Consider the following 24,166-nt stretch of genomic DNA (forward strand, 5'->3'; position numbering starts at 1 on the left):
CGAAATCTGGAGTCTTGCAGGTGGTTCTCTTTTTGATGGGAATGTTTAGGTATTGTACTGAAATTTCGATGTATGGTGTTGATGATAAACTGAGATGAAAGGAGGAAGGAAACTAAGAAGAAAAAGAAAAATAACATAACTATATACAACTAAGCTTAATATTTCTTTTCCATGGAATGCTAAGATTTAAACATTGTCTTGTATGGAGACAAACTTAAAAATAAAATTATCTCAATTTTAGCATGCCAAGGGTGTGTTAGAGTGTTAACATGAAATTATACTTGTTGATACGATTGATACAATGACATGAGAACTTGTCTCAGTGCCAGTGTCGAGTAGTATCGAGTTGCGGTAATTTACTGGAACAATATGTTTTTACCATTTTGCTTGGCATGATATGAAATTTCAAACTATGCATAGAATGATAATCGTTCACATGATTGACACAAGAGACATTGTCTCGGTGCCAAGTAGTATTGTATTTTGATTTATCAGAATGATATGTTTTGATCATTTTGTCTGACACAGTATGAGATTTCAAATTGTAGTTAAATCTTAATCTTGTAGATGTCAAACTATCGTGTATGTATATTTCTTAGCATGTAAATTATTGCATTTTTAGGATATTTTTTCTATTTAATAGATAAGTAAACATTTGTTGTTCATTTATGAAAATCTGAAACTATCTATGCAATATTTCTTTTATGACATATTTGCCGATATGAACCCTGAACTTGACAAATATATCCTATTTTACAGGACAAAGTTGGTAAGATCTATCAAACTTTGCTATGGATTTATGATTCTTGGGATTTGAGGAGGTATCATTTTTTGCATAGAAGAGTGATTAACCTTTTCGTAGGACCAATTGCTTCCAGATACTTACATGGTGTTTACAATATTGGAAGATAGAAAACTATTTGTTTACTAAATTTTGGGCAGATTTCCTCTGACCTTTTTGCCTATTTGACAAATTACTTATTCCTTATTTTTTTTTTCTTGAAGAAAAAGTGCTGTAGGCTTACAATTATAATTCATAGTACTTTAGACTTATAGTTTATTATAGGATATGATTTTTGTATTTATAGTATGTTTCGTTGTTAAATTATGTCATTATATTTTACTAAGTTTGATGGTTTGAATTTCCTTCTCATTTTTGACAGGTTAGGACTGTGGAAAGTATTATTTATTGATATTGCACTAGAATCATGGTCTTCCTCTAAAGAGCAATTAAAATTGCTATTGATGAGTGCATATATGAACTTTTCAGATTAAGATTGCAATTTGAAATTGAATGACTCTAGAAAATAGTTTGGTCATGAGCGTGGTTTTAACTTTTAAGGCATGTCAAGATGTGATTGTTCATCAATTCTACAATTGGTTCTATCATCGTCCAATATCTTGAGCCATGCAACTTGTACTTGATGTTGTTTGCTATACAACTAGTAGTTGATAGTGTTTGCTAGCTTGAATAGGGTTCAATAGCCTTCATAGACTGTCGGATGATACCAACTAGGAAGTTGGATATAAGTTCAACCCTTTTAACATTTTAGAATAAGGATTAGCCAATATCATGATTTTAAGTTCTAGTATGTACTCTGGAGCTAGTATTGGGTTGCATGCATCGGCTAAGGCTAGTTGGATCACCATAGGGAAGATGAATAGGAAGAACTATACTTCATGATTTCGTGTAGCAGTTTGAGATTGGTTAATGGGCCAAGGCTTGTGGGATCCCTTCACTTGGGTTAGATTTCCGTGTCTACTAGAGCCTCTTGGAAGTGGATTGATAACAATGCTGCTTATCCAATCTCATGAGCATTTTCATTGATGTCCTGCTATGACACCTGGATCTAGACTTTGGTAACATATCTCTCTTGAACTTATGATATAATTTGGGATCTTTTATTCCAATAATCAAAACTGAGCTGACCACACAAATCCCATGATTCTAAGATTTTGTTGATGATTTCATAGATATCTTTCTACTCATTTTTGATGTTAAGGTCTTGCGATATTGATTTGACAAGCTCCTCACCTTTATGCTTCTTCACATTGTTTGTTCCGAGTTGGAGTTGGAGTTGAAGGTAGTTTAGTTTTAGATTTTTGGAGGCTTCTTCATATTTGGATCATTCCCTTGGATTTTAAATTGCAGAAGACTACAATAAGGCTAGGAAATTGTTTCTCTATTAGTAAGGCATGAGGCACATGTTGGTTATAGGACATTTAAAACTAGTTGTGGCCAAACCAAGATTTAAAATCTTGAGCCATGTCGGAGTTTTGGTCTTTGATTAGAACATTGTTTCGGTATCTTTGTGCCAGTGGTGAATTAGAGGTGGAAGGAGATAAAAAAGAAAAAAAGATAATACAACTATATACTTAAACTCATTTTTTTTGTTTTTCACTTAAAATGGTACGATTTTGATATTGTATTGTATGAACACAATTTACAAAAAATAAAAAGATTATTTCAACTTATCTTGACTTGTATTATAACATGTCAAGAGGCGTCGAGTATGAGATAATATAATACTCATCAACAAATTACCAAAATGTCAATGCTATAACAAGTTTAGTTTAAACCTAACTTACCTTAGCCCAACCTAAAGGCAAATCAAGAAAATTAGATAGGTTCAACATCTCCTCCGCCAATAGTAGCTTTTGCCAAATGTATTATTTGATATCAGCGATGGTGTCGACCTCACTAATGGAGGTTGACCTCTGATGCATGCTACTTAAGATTCACTTTGGGTTTGCAATTGTGAGTCATGATTGGAGGCATGATAGGTTTATGAAGTGCACCGTCTGTCGGCATGCAATGGATCAATTTAATAAAGCACTACAATGATGGTCACACTGAGGTCAATAACCGGGTGGTTGCAGCCACAACTTAAGGAGCACACGATAAGTAGTCAAAAATGGGGTTGATGTACTTGTAGCAAAAGGTAATGCGCTCACTCTAGGCGCCCCTCCATGCCCTACCCAAGGCATTTGGAAGGGAGGTAAATCACAATGACCGAGCGACGTCTCTTTAGGTGGGAGGGATTTTATTCCCCAGAATTATTCTCCAGGATTCGATCTCCGCTCTCTTGTGGCAATATACCACCTGAGTACCAACTCGGCTATGCCCGTGGGTGCAGGGTTGATGTACTTGTGGTTCTACTTAAAGTTGATGAACTTGCATCATTGGTACTTTTCGTGTCTTCTATTATGCTAGCAGTGTGTTTTTGGGTGCTTAACATCTCTTTATAAAAGATTCTCATTAGCGAGCAATGACTCAAGCAATGGATGCATGTGCGTGTTCGAGAAGCTCATTGGAGGCATTGTCATGCATGACTATAACATAGAGAGATCAATTTCGAGAAGGATTAATAGAATAATATAGCACGACCTTTATATGTTTTCTCAAATCTAGTGTATTTTTTTTTAAAAAAAAAATAAATCTAGTATGGCATCCATAATTTGTGATAAAATCTAGCACCCAATAAGTTTGTATTATGCCATCTGAACTAAGCAGGTGGAAGTTGGGTGCTAGATTTGAATATGAGTTAGATTGAGAAGAAAACGAAAGGATGTATTAGATTTGAGAAACTATTTTAAATATCGTGCTATATTAATCTTATTAGTCCTTTTGAGAGCAGGGACCTAGCTCTTATACCATGAAGAGGGGCAAATTTACCCTAGTAGTCTCCTCCTACCTAAATGTTTCATAACATTAGTATCACATTTTAGCACCCGTGTAATATATGGTATTTACAAATAGGTCTTTAGTATTTCATTTAGGTCCTTAACAGTATGTTGATTTTTTTTATTATTTCTGAAAATTTCTTATTGTTAATGATTCAATTTTTTTCATATGTAGTTATCCCTTTTACTTGTCAAGTTTGCCTTTGAGTTGGTTTTGTACTCTTGAAGTTCTTTTTTTCTTTTGCAGCTTGTCACATTGTGAAGAATTACCTTGCCCATCACATCAATGCTAAGGTTCCCCTAATACTTGGTAAAAGTTATGTTTTCTTGTATGAAGAATCGTTTTCAGATGATATTTCATTTTTCAACTAGTAAATTTGTAAATTGATTTGGTGATACCAAGGTGCTTGCTTAGATTTATCTGAAATCCTGAATTGGTGATAAGATGCTCTATTCAATAGCTTATCTTAAGCATAATGCAAACATGCATAATGATTATTTTGACTTCAAGAAATACAATGTAGATACTCTAGCATTCTACCTATGCAATTTAGATTCATTATATATTTCTTAATCTTATCCATCTCTAACTCCTTACTGATTTGGTTGTCAATAGGCCATATAATGGAAACAATTTAATTTGTCACAAGATGTCACTCAAAAGAATCCTACTTTTTGTGTAATGTTTGTGTGACAAAATCTTTAGTAGTGAAGAAGAATCTTAATATTTTCTTTTATGTTGAAAATTCTGTATGAATATTGTCTTTTGTTTTGATAGTTAGTATTGTGCATGTTGTCTCTGATTATGCCTTAAGTCTCAGTCTCACTGCCTTTGAGTATCAAAAATTGACATGTTGTTTGATTTTTGAATCTTCAGGACATAAATTGTTGAGGTAGATTGGCGCTCATTTGTAATTATTCTAATACATAGGGACGTATATGTAAAGTTCTAGAAAACCCCAACAAAAAACACCCTACTTCGAACTATCGACTTCCTAGTTGACTCAGTAGCTGCAGTCGACTAGGGCTGAAACAAAACCTTTCCCTTTCTAAGCATAGCATGTACAAATTATTGAATTAGCTTGAAGATCCCTAAGTCGAGATCAAACTCAAATGTGGGCTACCATTAGGAACCCACTCTTCGTTAGTCTTACTAAACGCTAGGTAGACTTTACTCAGAAATACAATTCCTTCATATCTCTCACAACTAACATATCTTTAAGTATTTGATGACATCAATGCTTATTGTTCTTGAGTCCATCTTATTAAGCCTTCTGTCCTTTGGATGCACCAACTCTTCCAAAGTTGCTCTATTTCATCCTTTGCCTTACCTTGGAGTTCGTCTTGTTCTGAGCCTCCAAGCCATTGAACCAACAACCAATTTGACCACGTGCACACAACTTGATCCCATCAAGTCACTATCTTTCCTGCTTCATGAACAACTTGCCAATGTCTGCCTTGACCTATTGGTACAATAATTATCCAACTTGTCCATGTTGAATTACAAATTTTCCAAGATGCATGAGCAATCTATCAAGCTCTTGCACATTTGATTCTCATATTAATAACATAAAATATACCTTATTTAAGACTTAAATAATACTTAGACACGACACCTCTTTTATATAGTTGACTTTAAACAAACCAGGAAATAGATAATGTAAATCGGGAATTATAATTCTCATTAAATTTTTACCAAATTTAACAATATGTGAACTGAAGGAAAAGATACCAAACTATATGATGCCCAAAATAAGCAATTGTCAAAATTTAATTTGAAATTCAAAATTCAATTGATTCCTTTCCATTTTGGCATTGCTAAGGTGGGAGAAGGAAAGAACAAGATGAACTGGTTACAGAAGAATATAAGGGAGGAAAGTCACATATTGCTTATAAGTTTGGACAATATGTTTGGAAAATATCCGAAAGAGGTCAAGTAGGTCAAGGTTGACCGGATACTTGACGATATGTGAGAGGAAAGTCATGTAGGCCTTGGAGGACCGGATACTTGACTGTCAAAATTCTAACTCGAGGGTTAGGCAAGGTAAAGTCCTAAGGTTATGCAAAGGCAAAGTCCTAACTTGGAGGTTAGGCAAGGCAAAGTCCTACCTCGAGGGTTAGGCAAGGAAAAATCCAAGTGAGTCAAGGAGGACCACACGTTGGCAATGGAAGTCCTAACTGCGGTTAGGCAAAGAAAAGTCCAAGTGGGTCAAGGAGGATCGCATGTTGGCAAGGGAAGTCCTAACTGGAGGTTATGCAAAGTCCTAACTCGGAGGTTAGGCAAGACAAAGTCTTAACTTGAGGGTTAGGCAAAGGAAAGTCCAAGTGGGTCAAGGAGGACCACACGTTGGCAAAGGGAAAGCCTAACTGTTGTTAGATAAAGGAAAGTCTAAGTGGGTCAAGGAGGACCGCACGTTGGAAAGGAAAGTCCTAACTGCGGTTAGGCAAAGGAAAGTCTAAGTAGGTCAAGGAGGACTGCACGTTGACAAAGGGAAGTCTTAACTACGGTTAGGCAAAAGGAAATCAAAGTGGGTTAAAGAGGACCGCATGTTGGCAAAAGGAAAGTTCTAACTGCGGTTAGGTAAAAGGAAAATCCAAGTGGGTCAAAGGAACCACACTTTCCACACTTGGTGATCGGAAGTCCAACGAGAAGTTGGCACAAGATGGAAAATCTAAGTGGGTCAAAAGTTGACTAGACACTTGATGACGAAATCTCAACAGGTCACGGTTGACCGGATGTTGGATAAGGGAACCCTAAACTCGGGTTAAGTGACTTAAAGTTTGACAATCGATTGGGCTAAAGCCAATCGATCAGGTGATCAATTGGGGCTGTTGTTGCGAGAACAGAGAGGCCTCAAATCGATTGGCTAATTGATTTAGCCCTCTTCAATCGATTGGGTAATCGATTGAAGTGAGATTTTTCACGAAGCAAGTATTTTACTATGCTGAATCGATTGGGAAAGTGCTTAATTGATTGGGAGAAGCTCGTGATAAATAGTGGGCTTCTGAATCAATCAGGTGATCGATTGAGCCACGTGAATCGATCAAGTGATCGATTGGGGAAAGTTCGCAAGCGAACAGTGGGCTTTTGAATCGATTGGGTGATCGATTAAGAAGCCTTGTAATTGATTGAGAGAAGAAGAAAATAGCCGTTGCGAGATTTGGACGACTGGATTTGCTTGGATCTAATGTGGCAATCAATTGGGAACCCTAATCCGCGGGATATAAAGGCGTTTGAAGATTCAAATCACAACTTCTTCTCCACTTTTCATCGTCGGTGCCTAGAAGATTCCGAGAGAAATGCTACTGCATTTTCGAGTATACAAGATGCATTTCAAGCAACAAGAGTTTAAGAAAGCAAGGTTTCTATTTGTATTGTGTATTTACATCTTGTTTTCATTGTATTCTTGTATGTCAACTTGTAGGATGTTTCTCCACCTCCGGATTATTTTCGAGAAGGAGTGTTCTTCATAGTGGAGTGTGTACTGTGTGGATCCTTGGATTAGTCACCTCAAGGAGGTGAATACCAAGTAAATCCTATCGTTAGCGATTGCTTCAAGTTTTCCGGTGCAGCAAATCATCAACTGGAGCTAATCACCCCCCTTTAGCTCCTGTCTAACTCCTGGAGTGTCCTAACAGGAGAAACATGGGTAATCTCGTCTCTACTATAAGGTATTAATTTTTTATAATGTTGTGAGTAATAGTGTATTAGTTAGGTAGAAATGTATGAATTTAAAAATAAGATTAATATCAATGAGTACTAAATAAAACATAAATAATAATTACTCGTCAATAAAATTAATATTAAGTAGTACTAAAAATATAAATAATTTGATATACAATGATGTTCTTCTATTTTATTAATATTAAATTATTACTTATGATAACATGATTTATTTATATATACAATCAAAATTGATCTAACATAAGTAAAATTTATGCTAAATGATAATTATATGAATGTATATAAGTTAAATTCATGTTGTGTTTAAGTAATATTGATCTGTCTAATTAATATATTCATATTTCTCATAGGCTATAATTTCAACAAAAAAAAAAATCTTCTTTAATCCAACCACCATTGCACCTGCACTTGACTCTGCCTACCTTAAGTATTCGCCTCTAGAATGCGTCAGGTCCCCTTGCAATGCTAGGCTGGCTCCACCTATGCAATCTTTCTGTCTCAAGCAAATCCTTCCTTAACACTTCACAATGCTAGTTGGCCTTCATCTTTATCAGTATAAATTGAGAAAGTGATGGTACTGCCTAGTAGAACAACAATTTCGCCTGACACCAGCGATCCGTTCATGCTGATCTAGTGCCAGTTTCAGTTGCCGAGCAGAAGGGTAGGTTTCACCCGTGCAGACCAAAATGATACAAGAAATTAAACCATGATTCAGTAAGAAGGATGTATTATGTATATGCAGTATGATAAGTAAGATAACATATGTAGGTACAGGAGACTATCTAGTGCCAGTTTCAGTTGTCGAGCAGAAGGGTAGGTTTCACCCGTGCAGACCAAAATGAAACAAGAAATTAAACCATGATTCAGTAAGAAGGATGTATTTTGTATATGCAATATGATAAGTAAGATAACATATGTAGGTACAGGAGACTACCTAGAGAACTAATCCTAATAATTTTCCACGAGTTATCAACTTCTAATTATCTTGAAAATAATGACTTTTCATGCCAATGTACTCTACAGACTACACCAAAATTCATGTTATTTGCTGTATTTATTTCATCAGGTATTATCAGTTGCTTGTTGTGAGACCATGTTGTACTCGCTATTATCCATCTTAGTGAAGTCTAATCAAGTTCATGGTCTTGTAGGTATTTGGGGAGGAAAAGGTCAAGGCAAAACATTTCAAACTGAACTTATTTTTCGTGCAATGGGAATGGAGCCTATCATTATGTCTGCTGGGGAGCTGGAATCAGAGCGGGCGGGTATTGTCTCCATTCTAACAATTAAATTTATTCAATTTCTATGTCAAACTAGTAAACAATAAACCGTCTTTTCCTAGTTTATTTCCTTCTCAGCCTTTCCCTATTATCTGCTAGCACCTTCTATGTTGCAATTATGTTGTTTGATGGCTTTCGCAGTCAAATAATCTTGTCAAGTTGGATCTGTTTCTTGGGTTTGGCAAACTGCCAACAAATGAAGGTTCTTAAGGATATCTTCCTATGTTATTTGTGTACTCTGTCTAAATGGATTATCAATCTTCTGTGATTCCGCTTCCTTGAGTTCTTTGCTTTAAGAACTAAAAATGAATAAATTTTAAAACCAATCTGGTCAAGGTTGAAAATCATTTCATAATTTGCTGTTAAGAGGTTGCTCTATTTCTAAATGCAATATCTCTTCTTTTTAGGAGAACCAGGCAAGCTAATACGTGAGCGCTACAGAACAGCTTCTCAAGTGATCCAAAACCAAGTCAGAATCTTCACTACTTGTATATATTTTTGAGACATTAGAAATCAATATTTTTCTTTCTTTACATATTTGTTTGTGGGGATAAAACATCAATCTTTTTATTCGTCTTCAATTGATAATCTCATGATTTATGTTCAGATGAGGAGTACAATTATCATTCTATTTTATTTTATTTGGCGCTCAGAATGGCTAGTTCTATTTTTCCCTACACAACTTTTGTCAGTGCAAATCTTTGATATGACACTTATTTTTGTTTGTGACTAAAAGCTAATTCTCAAAAATATTAGCTTTTTGAGCATCCTTGGCAAGACTGAAAATATATTCATTTCCAAAGGGTTTAAATGAATCTGAGGTGAGAGATAGGGAGGGAAAGGAAAAACCCATCCTTTAAAAGAAGAAAGTCCAGAAAAACTAGTCTCAATAAGGAGGCTACAGAGCTAGACCATGGGAGTAAACTATCATTCAATGCACTTGAAATAGGCCAGTTTAATAAAAATGGAATTTTAATCCTTGGCTATACAGAAACTTTTGTCAAGTAGCAGATATAGCAATCTACATCTTGTGTGAGTGTGTAGAAACTAAGAATAATAATTTAATTCACAAAATTTCCAAAATTTCACACTTCCATTAAATGGATGTAGAGAATTGTAGCTGTTGAAATATTTTGAGAAGCTTCAGAAAAGAATGTTCGAGTGTTTTGAAAGACTGAATGATCCTGGTGTTTATTAAGGAAACCAAGTAAGAACTAGCACTCCTGCAAATTTTGATTTTCTATGATTATGCATGTTCAATTATCTGATTAGACATAATTAATTGACTTATTTCTACAATGATAGTTATTCCTTATTTCTGGTAAAGATGCTATGAATTTGATTGAGGTATCTCTTTGATCTCCTAAACAGTGAGGATTCAAAGTGGTAGAGGATAGATAGACCACCTATATAGATGAGTTTGGAGGTGCTTGTTGTACTGTTACTTAGCCTGAGAATTTAATTATACACTGGTTCTCCTAATGGACTTTTGTTTCTTCTTGTGCCTTGATCATTGATAGTCTCTGCGATTAGATAATACATTTAGTAGAAGCTACCTTTGGTGGAGGAGATGTTGGAACCTGTCTAATTTTCTTAAAAAAAATGGTGAACAAGGTAACACCAAACTTGAGGCGACCAGCCCAATCCCATGGAAGCTTCCCACCAGCCGCTAGGGTAAATCGAAAAACGCTTGTGGTGGACTGCCCAGAAGCCCAACATCCCATGGTTGTGCGCTCCATTTGGAGGAAACCTGTCTAATTTTCTTGATCTGCCTTTAGGTTGGGCTAAGATAAGATAGGTTTAAACTAAACTTGTTCTAACATTGCCATTTCGGTAATTAGTTAATGAGTGTTGTCTTATGTCATACTCGACACCTCTTAACATGTTACAATGCAAGTGAAGATAGGTTGAAATAATCTTTTTATTTTTTTATTTATTTTTGTGGATTGTGTTCATACAACATAATATCAAAATTGTACCATTTCAGGTGAAAAACAAAATTTGAATTTAAGTATATAGTTGTATTTTATTTCTTTTTTATCTCTTTCCTCCTTCCACCTCTAATTCATCATTGGCACTATATATCAGAACGTCAATAAGATATAGTAATAACATTTTTTTAGTAACTACAGTATGGCTCGAGATTTCGAATCTTGATTTGGCCTCAGTTAGTTTTTAAAGTCTTGTAACCAAAATGTGCCTTATGCCTTACTAATAGAGAATCAATTCCTAGGCTTATTGTTGTTTACTGCAATTACCTTTGAAATCCAAGATCTAAAAACTTCTTGTTCGTCAACTGAATCTGTTCTCATCTCAGTTGACTCAACACGTGAATACACTAAACTGAATTTTGAGTGTCATTAGATAGTAAACCTTGTTTATATTGTTTGGGTGTAGATTGTCTGTAGGTCAAAGTGCAGCGAGCTTGTCAATACTTAGCTTTATTCATGTTTTGGTTTTCTGAAATGTATCTTTCAGCTTCTAATGCAATACATTCTACATGAATGCTGACTTCTCTCTTCCAAAACCCAGGGTAAAATGAGCTGTTTGATGATTAATGATATTGATGCTGGGCTGGGAAGATTTGGTTAGTATTGTCAGTTTTTTTGTCTTATATTATTATATATCGCAGCTTGTTACTAACGAATTACAGTTGCCTGCGACAATTAAACTTTTCTTGGTTGACCCCAAGGCTCACAAACATAATTATCTATTAAACTATATGGAACCTATCTTTTCTGATTAAAATGTAATTTTGTTCTACTTATTAAAACATCTAATCTGTTCACACTTTCTGGGCATCTAGGAAACACACAAATGACAGTCAACAACCAAATAGTTGTTGGAACTCTGATGAACTTATCAGATAATCCCACCAGAGTGAGCATTGGGCAGAAATGGAGAGAATCAGATGTTACTCATAGAGTTCCTATTATTGTAACTGGCAATGATTTTTCTACACTTTATGCTCCTCTTATTCGAGATGGGCGAATGGAGAAGTTTTACTGGTACCTGTCTCTTCTTTATATCAACTTGTCTATTAATGTATTCTTGAAGAGTTACATGTCTCCATTTTTGGTGCAACTGACATTACATAGACCTTAAAGGGAAATGTCTCATCATATGTCTCATGAATTAAAATTATCTCAAATAGTGTATCTTTATAGTTAAACATAAGAATATGATGAGGTTTCTATCAGGGAGATATTTGTAAATAGCATGTATTACAAAGACCTAAATGTACTATTATGTTGATGGATATATATATATAAGATAGGAGGGATTACAGTGTAATTAACCTAAATATTTCCCTCTTCATGGTAGAGCAAGGTTCTCTTTGACTTGAAATTGACTACTCTTCTAGCATCTTGTGAGCGCAAATGGAAGATCTCATACTTGTTTGACTTTGACCTCTTGTATTTGAGGTTTCTCTGGTGGACATATAACCTAATGTGACCGCGCTTTCACTTCACTATTTCGGTCCATAGAGAGAAGAATGATCGATTCTTTTAGAGTAGTTTAGCAATAGTGTTGACCCTTGATGATCCTTCATCTCGGAATAGCTATAATCGTAAGAATCCTCTGTCGTTGGTATTTCTCACGGTTTGAGTCTACCTCTTCGCTGAGCAAGGCACTCAACCACTCAGAATGACAACACTGAAGTGTTCATTGATGAAGAGAAACCACCTAGAGAGACCGCCATAGTTGGATTACCTTAGTTGTTGAATTAGAGTAACCTAATTTTTTAAAAAAGAAAAAAAAAAGATAGAAAGTGCAAAAAATGGTAAGATTCTCCATGACCACATCAACCCATGTCTAGGCTAATGCTTTCTTACTTTTTCAAGGAATTTTAAATCGTCCTTGGGAACTTGAACAAATGTGTTGCTAGGCCTTAAGATGTTTGAGATTCAGTTAAGGGCAATTTTTCTTAGAAATAAAAAAAGTAGTATAAACTAAGATTTCGAATTATGCCACCTTTTTAGAGTATATATATCAATTGCAGACAAGTCTCAATTGTTCCGACTCCCTTTCCGTAGGTGCCTCGTACATTGACCATCAATCAATAATAAGGGAAATGGTTCTCTTTGATGAACTTTGATGGCATTATGAATTATGATTCACTAGTTGGGGAGACCACATCATTACAATCAACTCCTGCTTGATTATACCCCTTGGCAATAAATTTTTCCATGTTTCTATTTTTATTCCTGATGTAATGTTCATTTGTACCAAACAAATATCTTTGTCCTTCAAAAGATCCACTAGACTGGATCCCATATCTCATTGTTCCATGGTTTAAAATCTTGTTTGCTTCTGAAGGTACCAGGCAAGATGGATCCACCTTTGTGCCAACACCAATACCCACTTGAACATTTGGACTTATAGAAACATAGACAGCTTGGAGGATGATCAATGACCATTAGACAATGAGCAAGTCCCCATCTAGTTCTTGTAGGGTTTGGTGGTTACTAGGTAAGTCAAATTGTCTTCTCTAATTCTTTGTTTCATGATTTTCTCCGCCTTCCTCCTATTCTTTTCATCGTACTTCTCTCTCCTACATATTCCTCCTTTTGCCAATCATCACTAGCTTCTACAGTTATACAGTACAATAGTCACAGCATCTTAGCTTTTACATTAATATGGTTATATGGTGATCCGGCGATAAGAACAGGGACCCCCCTCTGAGGGAAGTCAACGCCACGTGGAAGTCAAAGGGCCGAACGGCCTACCGGAGAAGAGGAGACCGGCCGGCCAAACGGGATCCCATCGGAGTCAAAGGCACTCGGCGAGGAGTCAGGGTTCCGACGCTCATTGAACAGGATTGTACGGCCGCGCGGGTGGCCCACTCGGCCGAAGGCATAAGGTAGCAATACTGCGATCAGTCTCCACAGAGCACACTACCGGGAATATCCCAAGTGGACCAGCACGTATGACCGGCCGGACGCAAAGGGACTACCGACCGGCCGGACACTCGCCATATAGTAAGGAGAACACGACAAGGAAACATCCTCTGACAGCGGGTATGTCCGGGGAGCAGGCCATACGCAGGATCTTATGACAGGGGTCCGCTATCCCATCAAAGACGTGCTCGGACTGTAGCAGTAAGGGGTCAGGTAAGCTTTTCTGACAAGCCCATATTGAGGTATGGGCTGAGGACACGTAGTCGCCTCGATATGTGTGCGTGAGTCCCTTGCCAACCCTATATAAAGGGCCTCACTCTTCACCGGAGGTACGCGTGCTATGATTTTTGGAGCCACTTCTTTGTTGCCTGCTTGCCTGACTTGAGCGTCGGAGGGTCGTCGCCGGGAACCCCCTCCCGGCCCGACTCCCTTGCAGGTTCGCCGGAGCACCGTACGACCGGTCGGAGATCTACGTCAGCAACCAGGAGAGCGCCACGTGCCCAGCGTCCATTGATTCAGCGATTCGGACAGGATCAATTTGGCGTCGTCTGTGGGAGAAGTTATGGTACTTTTGGCAAGAAAGGCACGTTGCAACGGTCCGAGCGCCGTCTGCTTGTAGGGTTGGCCAGAAGTATCCGGCCAGCAGGATCTTCTTAGCCAGCGATCGTCCGCCCGGATGCCCTCCGCACGATCCTTGATGCACTTCTTGGAGGATGTACGCCGCGTCTTCCGAGCTCACGCATTTCAACAGCGGGCGGGAGAAAGCCTTCTTGTAGAGTTGGTCTCCAATAAGCGTGAACCGACCGGCTCTCCTCCTTAATTGTTGGGTTGCTTCCCGATCGGATGGTGTTGCCCCCGATCGAAGAAACTCCATGATGGCTGTTCTCCAGTTGCTCGGAAACTCGAGGCCCTCCATCCGATCGACGTGCGCCACCAAAGATACTTGCTCAATTGGCTGCTGGATGACGACCGGCGTTATTGAACTTGCGAGTTTGGCTAACTCATCTGCAGCCTGGTTTTCCACTCGGGGTATCTTCTGGATAATGACTTATCTGAAATTGGCCTTGAGCTTCTCAAAGGCCTCAGCGTAGAGTTTGAGCCGAGCGTTGTTAATCTCAAAAGTACCAGAGAGCTGCTGAGCGGCCAACTGAGAGTCTGAATGCAGCGTCACCCGTCCGGCTCCAACATGCCGGGCGGCTTGTAAGCCGGCTATAAGGGCCTCATACTCTGCTTCGTTATTTGTAGCTCTATAATCCAGCCGGACGGATAAGTGCATCTTTTCTTCTTGAGGAGAGAGTAATAGTACGCCAATTTCGCTTCCGAGCCGAGTGGACGATTCGTCCACGAATATTTTCCACATGGCTTCGGGTTCTGGCCTTTGCACTTCGGTGATAAAATCTGCCAAGGACTGAGCCTTTATCGCCGAACGGGGCTGGTATTGAATGTCAAATTCGCTCAACTCCGTTGTCCATTTGATGAGCCGCCCGGACGCTTCTGGATTTAACAGCACTCTTCCCAATGGGCTATTCGTCCGGACGATGATAGTATGAGCCAAGAAATAGGGACGGAGGCACCGAGCGACGAGGACCAAAGCGAAAGCTAGCTTCTCGAGCCCAGTGTAGCGAGTTTCAGCATCTTTTAAAATATGACTTAGAAAATATACAGGTTCTTCTCCGCTCGCCCTTACTAGTGTCAAGCCGACTGCTTGCTCAGTTGAAGATAAATAGATACAAAGTGGCTCACCCGTGGCTGGCTTGGCTAGCACAGGCAGAGAGTTCAAGTATGTTTTCAGATCTTCGAACGCCCAGTGAAACTTAGTGGCTTTGCGCAAGATTTTGAAAAAAGGTAAGCTCCGGTCGGCTGTCTTTGAGATGAATCTGGACAAAGCAGTTATCCGACCGGTCAAGCGCTGTACTTCCCTCAGATTTCTTGGGGGCGACATATCTTGTAATGCTTTCACGTTGCTGGGATTTGCCTCGATGCCCCGCTCGGTCACTATGTATCCCAAGAAACGCCCGCCCTTTGCTCCGAACAGACATTTCTGAGGGTTGAGCTTAACTCCATACCTCCTCAGTGTTCGGAAAGTCTCCTCCATGTCTTTAAAGAGATCTGCCGATCGGACGGATTTGATGAGAATATCGTCCACATATACTTCCAAATTACGTCCGATCTGCTCCTTGAACACTTTATTTATCAAGCGCTGGTAAGTTGCTCCAGCGTTCTTTAGTCCGAACGGCATCACATTATAGCAATAGGTGTCGTCGGCTGTAACGAAGCTGACTTTTTCTTGATCTTCTCAGGCGAGCGGCACTTGGTGATAGCCTTGATAAGCGTCGAGCATACATATCAACTCGCAGCCAGCTGTGGAGTCCACCAGTTCATCAATCCGAGGCAGAGGATAAAAATCCTTTAGGCAAGCTTTGTTGAGATCCCGAAAATCTATGCACACCCTCCACTTGTTGCCCGGCTTGGAGACTAATACTACGTTCGCCAGCCAGCTCGGGAACTGAACCTCGCGTATATGGTCGGCCTCCAGGAGCTTCTCAACCTCCGCTCGGATGATGGCATTCTGTTCAGCGCTGAAATCCCTTTTTCTCTGCTTCACCGGTGCTGCGCTATACTCGGTGAAATTCCGGGCAGTTCATTCGTCGACCAGACGAAGACATCACAGTTTCTCTGGAGGCATTTGATCACTTCCTCTTTCTGGCTTGCCTCCAGATCGGCCGCAATGAACGTGGTGGCCTCCGATCGGGTCGGGTGAATCTGCACTTCCTCTTTTTCTTCATAAACCAAAGAGGGAGGTTTTTCAGTTATAGCGTTCACCTCGATCCGTGGTGTCTTCCGAGCGGAATTGGCTTCTGCTCGGACCATCTCGACGTAGCATCGCCGAGCTGCTAATTGATCTCCTCGTACTTCTCCCACTTTGTCTTCAACCGGGAACTTGATTTTCTGGTGGAAGGTGGAGACGGCCGCTCGGAATTCACTGAGAGCCGGTCGTCCCAAGATGACGTTGTATGCCGACGGAGAGTCCACCACGACGAAGTTTGCAGTCCGCGTCCTTCATTGCTCGTAAACCCATAGAGGGGGGTTGTCATGGGCAGCAGCTCGGCTCGATCAATTTGTAGTTGATCGAAGGCCTTTTTGAATATGATATTGACCGAGCTTCCTGTGTCAATAAAAACGCGGTGAATAGTGTAGTTGGCTATTACCGCTTTGATGAGGAGAGCATCGTCATGCGGCACTTCGACTCCCTCCAAGTCCTTGGGCCCGAAGCTGATTTCGAGTCCGCTCGCCCGTTCCTGGCTGCAGCCGACCGCATGGATCTGGAGCTGTCGGACGCTCGACTTTCTTGCTCGATTAGAGTCGCCTCAGGTCGGCCCGCCAGCTATAATGTTGATTTCGCCTCGGGAAGTGTTACTTCTATTTTCTTCTTCCCGAGCGGACGGTCGGGGCCGCTCCCGAGATATCTGGGGATTCTCACGCCTCGGAGTATGATGTTGCTCGGGAGTCTGTTGTTGTCGCCTGTCGGCTACCATCCGATCGGCTTCACGAGGCCTCTGTCGCCTGTCGGATGATGGCGATCGGCGGTGGCCATCCCGGGGCACGGGGTGGGCAATCAGAGGAAGGCTTCGGCAATCCCTTGTATTGTGCGTGTCGGTCCGATGGAAAGAGCAGAACATAGGGGTCCATACCTTCCTCTTTGGTTTGAGCCGCTCGGCAGCTACTTCTTGTACATGGGACCTAGCCTGGGGGGAGCGGATTGCTTCGGCCCTCGGTCCTCTGGGCGGCTGATGAGCATTGTGCGGCTTCCGCTCGGCAGGAGGAGCCCGCTCAGTGGAAGTTTCCTTTCTTCGTGCCGCTTGGGCTTCCTCTACGTTGATGTATTCATTGGCTCGGTGTAGCATATGGTCGTAGTCCCGAGGCGACTTCCGAATGAGCGATCGGAAGAAGTCCCCGTCCACGAGGCCTTGCGTGAAGGCATTCATCATGGTTTCCGAGGTGGCCGTTGGAATATCCATGGCCACCCGGTTGAACCGCTGGATATAGGCTCGGAGCGATTCGCGGGCTTCTTGTTTGATGGCAAACAGACTCACACTAGTCTTCTGATAGCGCCTACTGCTTGCAAAGTGGTGAAGGAAGGTCGTGCGGAAGTCCTTGAAATTTGAGATAGTCCGTCCGGCAACCTCCGAAACCACCGTTGAGCCGATCCCGAGAGGGTGGTTAGAAAAACTCGACACTTCACCCCATCTGTGTATTGATGAAGGGTAGCCGTGTTGTCGAACTTGCCCAAATAATCATCCGGGTCGGTAGTTCCATTGTATTCACCGATCGTCGGGGGCACATAGTGCTTTGGCAGAGGGTCTTGTAGAATAGCCTCTGAGAATTGACGGTTGATCCGTTCGGGCGAGGCGTCCGCTCGGGGGGCTTTGCCCTTTCTGCTGTCTTGTCTTGGTACTTCATCTGAAGAAGATCCTCGATTACGATTAACTGCTGCGGCTTCAGGAGTGCGGAATAGGGCTCGATGGAATGGAACTGTGGCCGGCGGTGCTTCCGCTCGGCCACCTGATGCTGACGTTGCTTGCTGCTCAATCCGCTCGGCTTGCGACTTTTGTCTTTGTTCCACAAGTTTAGCGGCTCTTGTCTCGATCAAAGCGTCGAGCTCCTCTGTGGAGAGCATCACCGAGTGCGGTCGTCCAGCCTCGTCCATTGCTTCCGATCGCGGTTGGGCGATCGGCCTCGGGTAGCAATTCTTCAGTCGGAAGATGAAGTGTAACCCGGACAGTGCGGCCATGACCGGGGGTCGTCCGAGCGGATGAGGGGAGAGGATCGGAGGCCGGCGCCGAAAACTGGGATAAAATGGTTGAACGTCGGACTTGACGAGGAGCAGCCGGAAGGACGCTGGCTGAAAGGCCTCGAGAGGGTCCGCCGGCGCGTCCAACTGAGAAGGAGTCCGGTCAGAGGAAATAGCCTCGACCTCCGGAGCCTTGCCGCGAGCGGTTGCAGTAATCCGCTCGGATGGTTGGACCGCGGATGCGGCCGATCGGAGTGGAGTCTCCACTCGGCGCCTCTTTTGGCCAGGTTGTTCCTCTTCCCGGGCGGAACCTTCCTCTTGAACAGTCGGTCCTCCGCTGGGGGTGGCTCCGCTTGCCACGTTTTGCTGAGAGGCCTGAGCGGCCGACTCTTCATGAGTCCCGCTCTCCCCTTCATGCGAGCCGACCGGTTGGATGCCGAGCGTCTCCATTTCTTTGGCTGCCGCGGCTTCGAGCGCCGCCGCCTTCCTCTTCAGAATACCCGCCATGACCGACTTCATGACAATATTCGCTGCAAAGGAAAAAGAAGAAAATCAGTTAGCAATCAAGGCAAATGTTCCAAGTAAAATTCTTACCGAAGCCGCTCGGGAGGGGTGTTCTGATCGGACTTAGCCCGAATATGTACATAACCCCTTCTGGAAGGAATTTGGTAATGTCGACCCGCAGACCGGCAAGCATATTGGCAGCGTGTAGATAATCCGGCCGGGTCTTGAATCTTTTGAGCTCTGGGGAGGTGGGTGGTCCGATCTGCCACTTCGTCAGGAAGGGGGCCCGCTCGGGCATGCGGAGGTAGAAATAAAATTCCTTCCAATGCTTATTGGAAGAAGGAAGTTTATTGAAGAAAACTAGGCCAGGCCGAGCCTGGAACATATATGTGCCCAGCTCGGACTGTTTAAGGTAATAAAAATAATAGAAAACCTCCGGTCGGAGGGGGATATTATGGATTTTGAACAGGACAACGACGCTGCATAAAAGGCGGAAGGTATTGGGGACTAGACTTCCGAGCGGAATGCCGAAAAAGTTACAGACGTCAACGAGGAAAGGATGAATGGGAAATCGCAGACCGGCTGTGAACTGGTCGCGGAAAACACAAAAGGCTCCGCGCGGCGGTTTATGAGGCCGAGCGGAGGGACCAGGTAAGATGACTTCAAAATCAGAAGGGATGTCAAAGTTTTCGATCAAAAGATCGGCGTCACGCCGATCGAAGCGCGACTCTATGGTAGTGTACCATGGGTCGAGGGTTTGGTCTTCGGGTTGAGAAGATTGGGCCATTATCCGAGCGGACGAAATCAAAAAAGACGAAGGCAGAAGATAAAAGCAAGATGGCAACGGAACAGTATCCCGAAGATGGAAACTGGGGAAAGAAATGCAAAGAAAACACCGGAAACGAAGAGGGAAAGAAAGAGAACCTTGCAACCAAGAGGCGGATCGAAGAAAGAGCACCGGAGATCGCCTAAACCAGAAGAATGAGATCGCCGGAAAGCTGGAACGCAAGAAGTTGGGAGGCACGCAAGAGCAAGAGTGCGGCGAAGGGAGAAAACGGAGCTTTTTATAGGGTGGAGCCCGAGCGGCCTCCACCGTTGGATCCAGGTCGCAAGAATCGGAGCACTCATCGCGCCGTTCATTTCGAACCGCCTCGATCCCATCAGAACACCATGCCGTCGCCGTACGATGACGGCAACATCGCCACGTGGCATTCAACCACTGGAACGCATTTAATGAGCGCATGCTAGACCTTAATGATGGAGATTGGCGGAAAATTCGAAGAGATGCTGAGTAACGGTGGCGTTGACTGGCGTTTTGGCTGCCCCTGGTTTCCGAGCGGATGGTAGTTGCAGCACGTCGCTCGGCCCAACTGATGGTCCAGTCAGTCGGATTAATCGCCTCCTTCGACTAGACTTGAAGGGGAGGCAAGTGATCCGGCGATAAGAACAGGGACCCCCCTCTGAGGGAAGTCAACGCCACGTGGAAGTCAAAGGGCCGAACGACCTACCGGAGAAGAGGAGACCGGTCGGCCAAACGGGGTCCCATCGGAGTCAAAGGCACCCGGCGAGGAGTCAGGGTTCCGACGCTCGTTGAACAGGATTGTACGGCCGCGCGGGTGGCCCACTCGGCCGAAGGCATAAGGTAGCAATACTGCGATCAGTCTCCACAGAGCACACTACCGGGAATATCCCAAGTGGACCAGCACGTATGACCGGTCGGACGCAAAGGGACTGCCGACCGGCCGGACACTCGCCATATAGTAAGGAGAACAGGACAAGGAAACATCCTCTGACAGCGGGTATGTCCGGAGAGCAGGCCATACGCAGGATCTTATGACAGGGGTCCGTTGTCCCATCAAAGACGTGCTCGGACTGTAGCAGTAAGGGGTCAGGTAAGCTTTTCTGACAAGCCCATATTGAGGTATGGGCTGAGGACACGTAGTCGCCTCGATATGTGTGCGTGAGTCCCTTGCCAGCCCTATATAAAGGGCCTCACTCTTCACCGGAGGTACGCGTGCTATGATTTTTGGAGCCACTTCTTTGTTGCCCGCTTGCCTGACTTGAGCGTCGGAGGGTCGTCGCCGAGAACCCCCTCCCGACCCGACTCCCTTGCAGGTTCGCCGTACGACCGGTCGGAGATCTACGTCAGCAACCAGGAGAGCGCCACGTGCCCAGCGTCCATTGATTCAGCGATTCGGACAGGATCATATGGTAATACAGTTTTATGCTATAATGCTTTCAACTCAATTTGATCTGCTGGATTTTAGGTCGACAACCCACTTCCTATTATGTGTTGATTGCATACTCCTTCAAGTTGGCACACTTCAGGATTTTAGCAAACTAGAGATTTTGAGCCATTCGCTAACATTCTAGAACGTAACTCAGTTCTTCCTAATTACCTAGAATAAAAATATAAATTGACACGTCTTTTTGGCCTCTTGACATGTTTGGCTATATATAGAGAGAATTCAATAGAGGTATAAGATCATACAACCAATTTCAAATACTTAGGAATGACAGCTCTGTTCATGATGATATCTTTGATTATATAAACAGTCAAATTCTTTGTGTGCTATTGTTGATTCCTATTCTGAGAATGTTACCTTTCCAGTTGTAAATCAATACCATCTAGCAAAGCATATGACTATGTTAATGCAAAACAATGACTGTTCAAACAGGCAGCCTGACCGTGAAGATATAATTAACATTGTTCACCAGATGTATGCTAAGGATGGAATATCTCAAGAAGAAGTTATAAGAGTAGTGGACACATTTCCAAATCAAGGTATTCCAGTGTGCGTGCATTTGATTCACTACATGAAAGAACAAGTATAACAGTTTGAAACTGACTTTCTAGGTTTTCATTCTTCATAAATTTCATAAGTGCATAAATATTTATGTTTCTTCTTGTTTTTCTTATTTTTTGGATGTAAGAGAGAGAGTCTCCCTAAGTATTTTTTCTCTAAGATTTTTTTTGGCAAAATGATTATTCCCTTTTCCGTTGATATCCTTGTGGATTTGTTGCATCCACTATTTGAGGCATTATTCTAATAGGATCAATTGACTGATTACCAAATTCTACCGCCAGTAGGAAAATTTGAAAACCTTTTCTTCTTCCCTTTGTGTCTTTTCTATTGACTAATTTCTGTGGAGGTTGTTAACAAAAGCTTCATAGTTTGCACCAATACAACAAGAGATCATTTCCCTTATTGTTTCTTCTTCTAAGACCCATGGCATATATCACTGAAACATATCTGTAATTTCTTTTTCCTGTGAATCAAATGTTAGTCTAGTTCAGCATTTTTATCATTTGTATATTTTCTACTATGCAGACTTCATTCTCCACTTTTTATGTACAGGAGCTCTTCAATACATAAATATACAATTCTAGTTATTTTTTCTCTAAATTGGATACAAGAGCCCCCACAAAATATCCTAGTTTATTAGGGTGCTTTTCTTGTTCCATTTTCATCCTAGGGAGGCCAGGAGGCCATAGGTCATCAAACAAACTGGCTTCCCCTCACTAGTAGCATCTTCTCTCACCATCGTATGTGCATTTTCATCCCTTCTTGCCTCAGCTTGCAAATCTCCTTTCTGATCTGTGATAATGTTTCAGTTTCCTCAATACATGCTACATGCTACATCATCAATATATTATTGTCCATCTCTGCTCTATTGTCATTTGCAAGATCAAGGGGTGGCATCATTAACTAATATAATTTTGAAAGTCATTAATGAATATGAGAAAGTTCTTCAAGAGAAATAAAAGATTTTATAATTCCAAAATTTGAAGCAAAGGAGAGAATTTGGTGGAGGCAGACAAGGAAGCAGAGGTGTTGTTGTTGGCCAAAGTCATGTCCTTGAAGGGAAAAGCGATGGAGGGAATGAGTCTCAAACAAATATCACTCTTCCACCATAAAGGAGCAATTTGATAACAGTGCACTTGCTGGTGATGGTGCATCTGGATGGGATTGGTGAATGCAAATGAGAAGCAATTGACCTTTCACTTCCCTCTTTTCTCCTAATCTGTCTATCTCATCCTAAACCCTTTTGAACTTATTGCTTCACCAATTTTCTTCCTGAATGCATCTGTTTCTCAACCCTTTCTTTCTGAAGCCATCTCATTTCCCTGGATATGGAAGGAGCAGCGGCAAACAACAATAGGAGTCCAGGAACAAGATTTCAGGTCATTGGGCAGCATCAAGGAGGGGTTTCTTTCAAATTCAGCTGAAGGTGGCAGTGACATCAACAGGCATCAATGAGAAGAATCACAGTATATGTGGTTACAAATGTTAAAAGTGAGGGTGAGGGAATGACAAAAATAACCAATTGGGACTTGGATAGAGATCATAGATGTGAGTGTAGAAAGGGAGACTTCCAAAGGATGTAACATGGTTTTGACAACATTGATTGCCTGGGCAGGTATAGGCAAGAAAGAAGAGGGAAGAATCACTGAATAGACAGGAGACAAGGCTAGGAGGGTCAGAGGAGGAAAAAAATAAGGTTTAATAATAATGGTGGAAGGAATGATCGCACCATCATATCCAATTCATTTCTGCAGTGCTGCCACACGACAACCAGCTGTGCTACACCATGGGGGCATCATATCCAATCCATGGCATCCCCTATGGTGGTGAAAGAGAAACATCTTAATTCCAGGAGAGAATCCACTCTGCAGAGAGAATACAAGGTTTTGTATGATATATACGAACTCCAAAATAATCTTATAATTAAATATCCAATGTGGGATTAAATCCCTAAGGCTTATAATTACTAACTCCAATAACTTTAATGACTATCAATTGTAAAGTTTACTTGATTAATATGCTTGATTCTCTATTTATTCCAAAAAAGACGAGTAAAAGAGAAAATATTGGCAATGAGAATCTTTCTAATACAATTAGCACACACATTAGATATGCGTATCTGATATAGCTGTGAATCTAAGTATGCAACACAACTATTTCTAAAACTATAAGTGTACACTCAGGCTATCATTGTCCTGGAAGGGTGCAAAGGAGGTAAAGGAAGAGATCAAGTATTGAAGATTAACACCACATTTGTGCAACTTATTTTTCTGCTTTATTTTATAGAGTAAATGTGTTGATCGACATTTGCTTTTTCAGCACTAGATTTTTATGGAGCACTAAGGTCGAGAACTTATGATCAGGCAATCTCCAAGGTGTTCATATTTAAAGTTTATATATTGTTTAAACAGATGCCATGATCTCCTGTTGTTAAATTTTTTTGTATTAATTATTAACATTATTCTTCAAAAAGGTGACCAAGTGTTGTTCATGACATTGCTGTTGTGATTCAA

General features: G+C 41.6%; 1 protein-coding gene across 4 annotated transcripts in view; it reads left to right on the forward strand.

Moving 5' to 3' along the window:
• LOC121993250 (ribulose bisphosphate carboxylase/oxygenase activase 1, chloroplastic-like) overlaps positions 1-24,166 on the forward strand; it is a 42,479-nt gene that overhangs the window by 11,953 nt on the left and 6,360 nt on the right. For 2 of the 4 annotated variants that reach the window (XR_006115141.1, XM_042547970.1), the window contains exons 3-10: positions 760-769; positions 3,932-3,994; positions 8,521-8,634; positions 9,057-9,118; positions 11,182-11,236; positions 11,456-11,657; positions 21,525-21,631; positions 23,973-24,028. Coding sequence is in view for 1 of the 4 variants with exons in the window: in XM_042547970.1 (XP_042403904.1) it covers positions 760-769; positions 3,932-3,994; positions 8,521-8,634; positions 9,057-9,118; positions 11,182-11,236; positions 11,456-11,657; positions 21,525-21,631; positions 23,973-24,028 (669 nt within the window). In the remaining 3 variants the exon portion in view is untranslated. The remainder of the gene's footprint in view (positions 1-759; positions 770-3,931; positions 3,995-8,520; positions 8,635-9,056; positions 9,119-11,181; positions 11,237-11,455; positions 11,658-21,524; positions 21,632-23,972; positions 24,029-24,166) is intronic. The other 2 variants (XR_006115143.1, XR_006115142.1) reach the window with 1 other exon arrangement.

The sequence above is a fragment of the Zingiber officinale genome, chromosome 6B (assembly GCF_018446385.1).
Source record: "Zingiber officinale cultivar Zhangliang chromosome 6B, Zo_v1.1, whole genome shotgun sequence".
Lineage (NCBI taxonomy): Eukaryota > Viridiplantae > Streptophyta > Magnoliopsida > Zingiberales > Zingiberaceae > Zingiber > Zingiber officinale.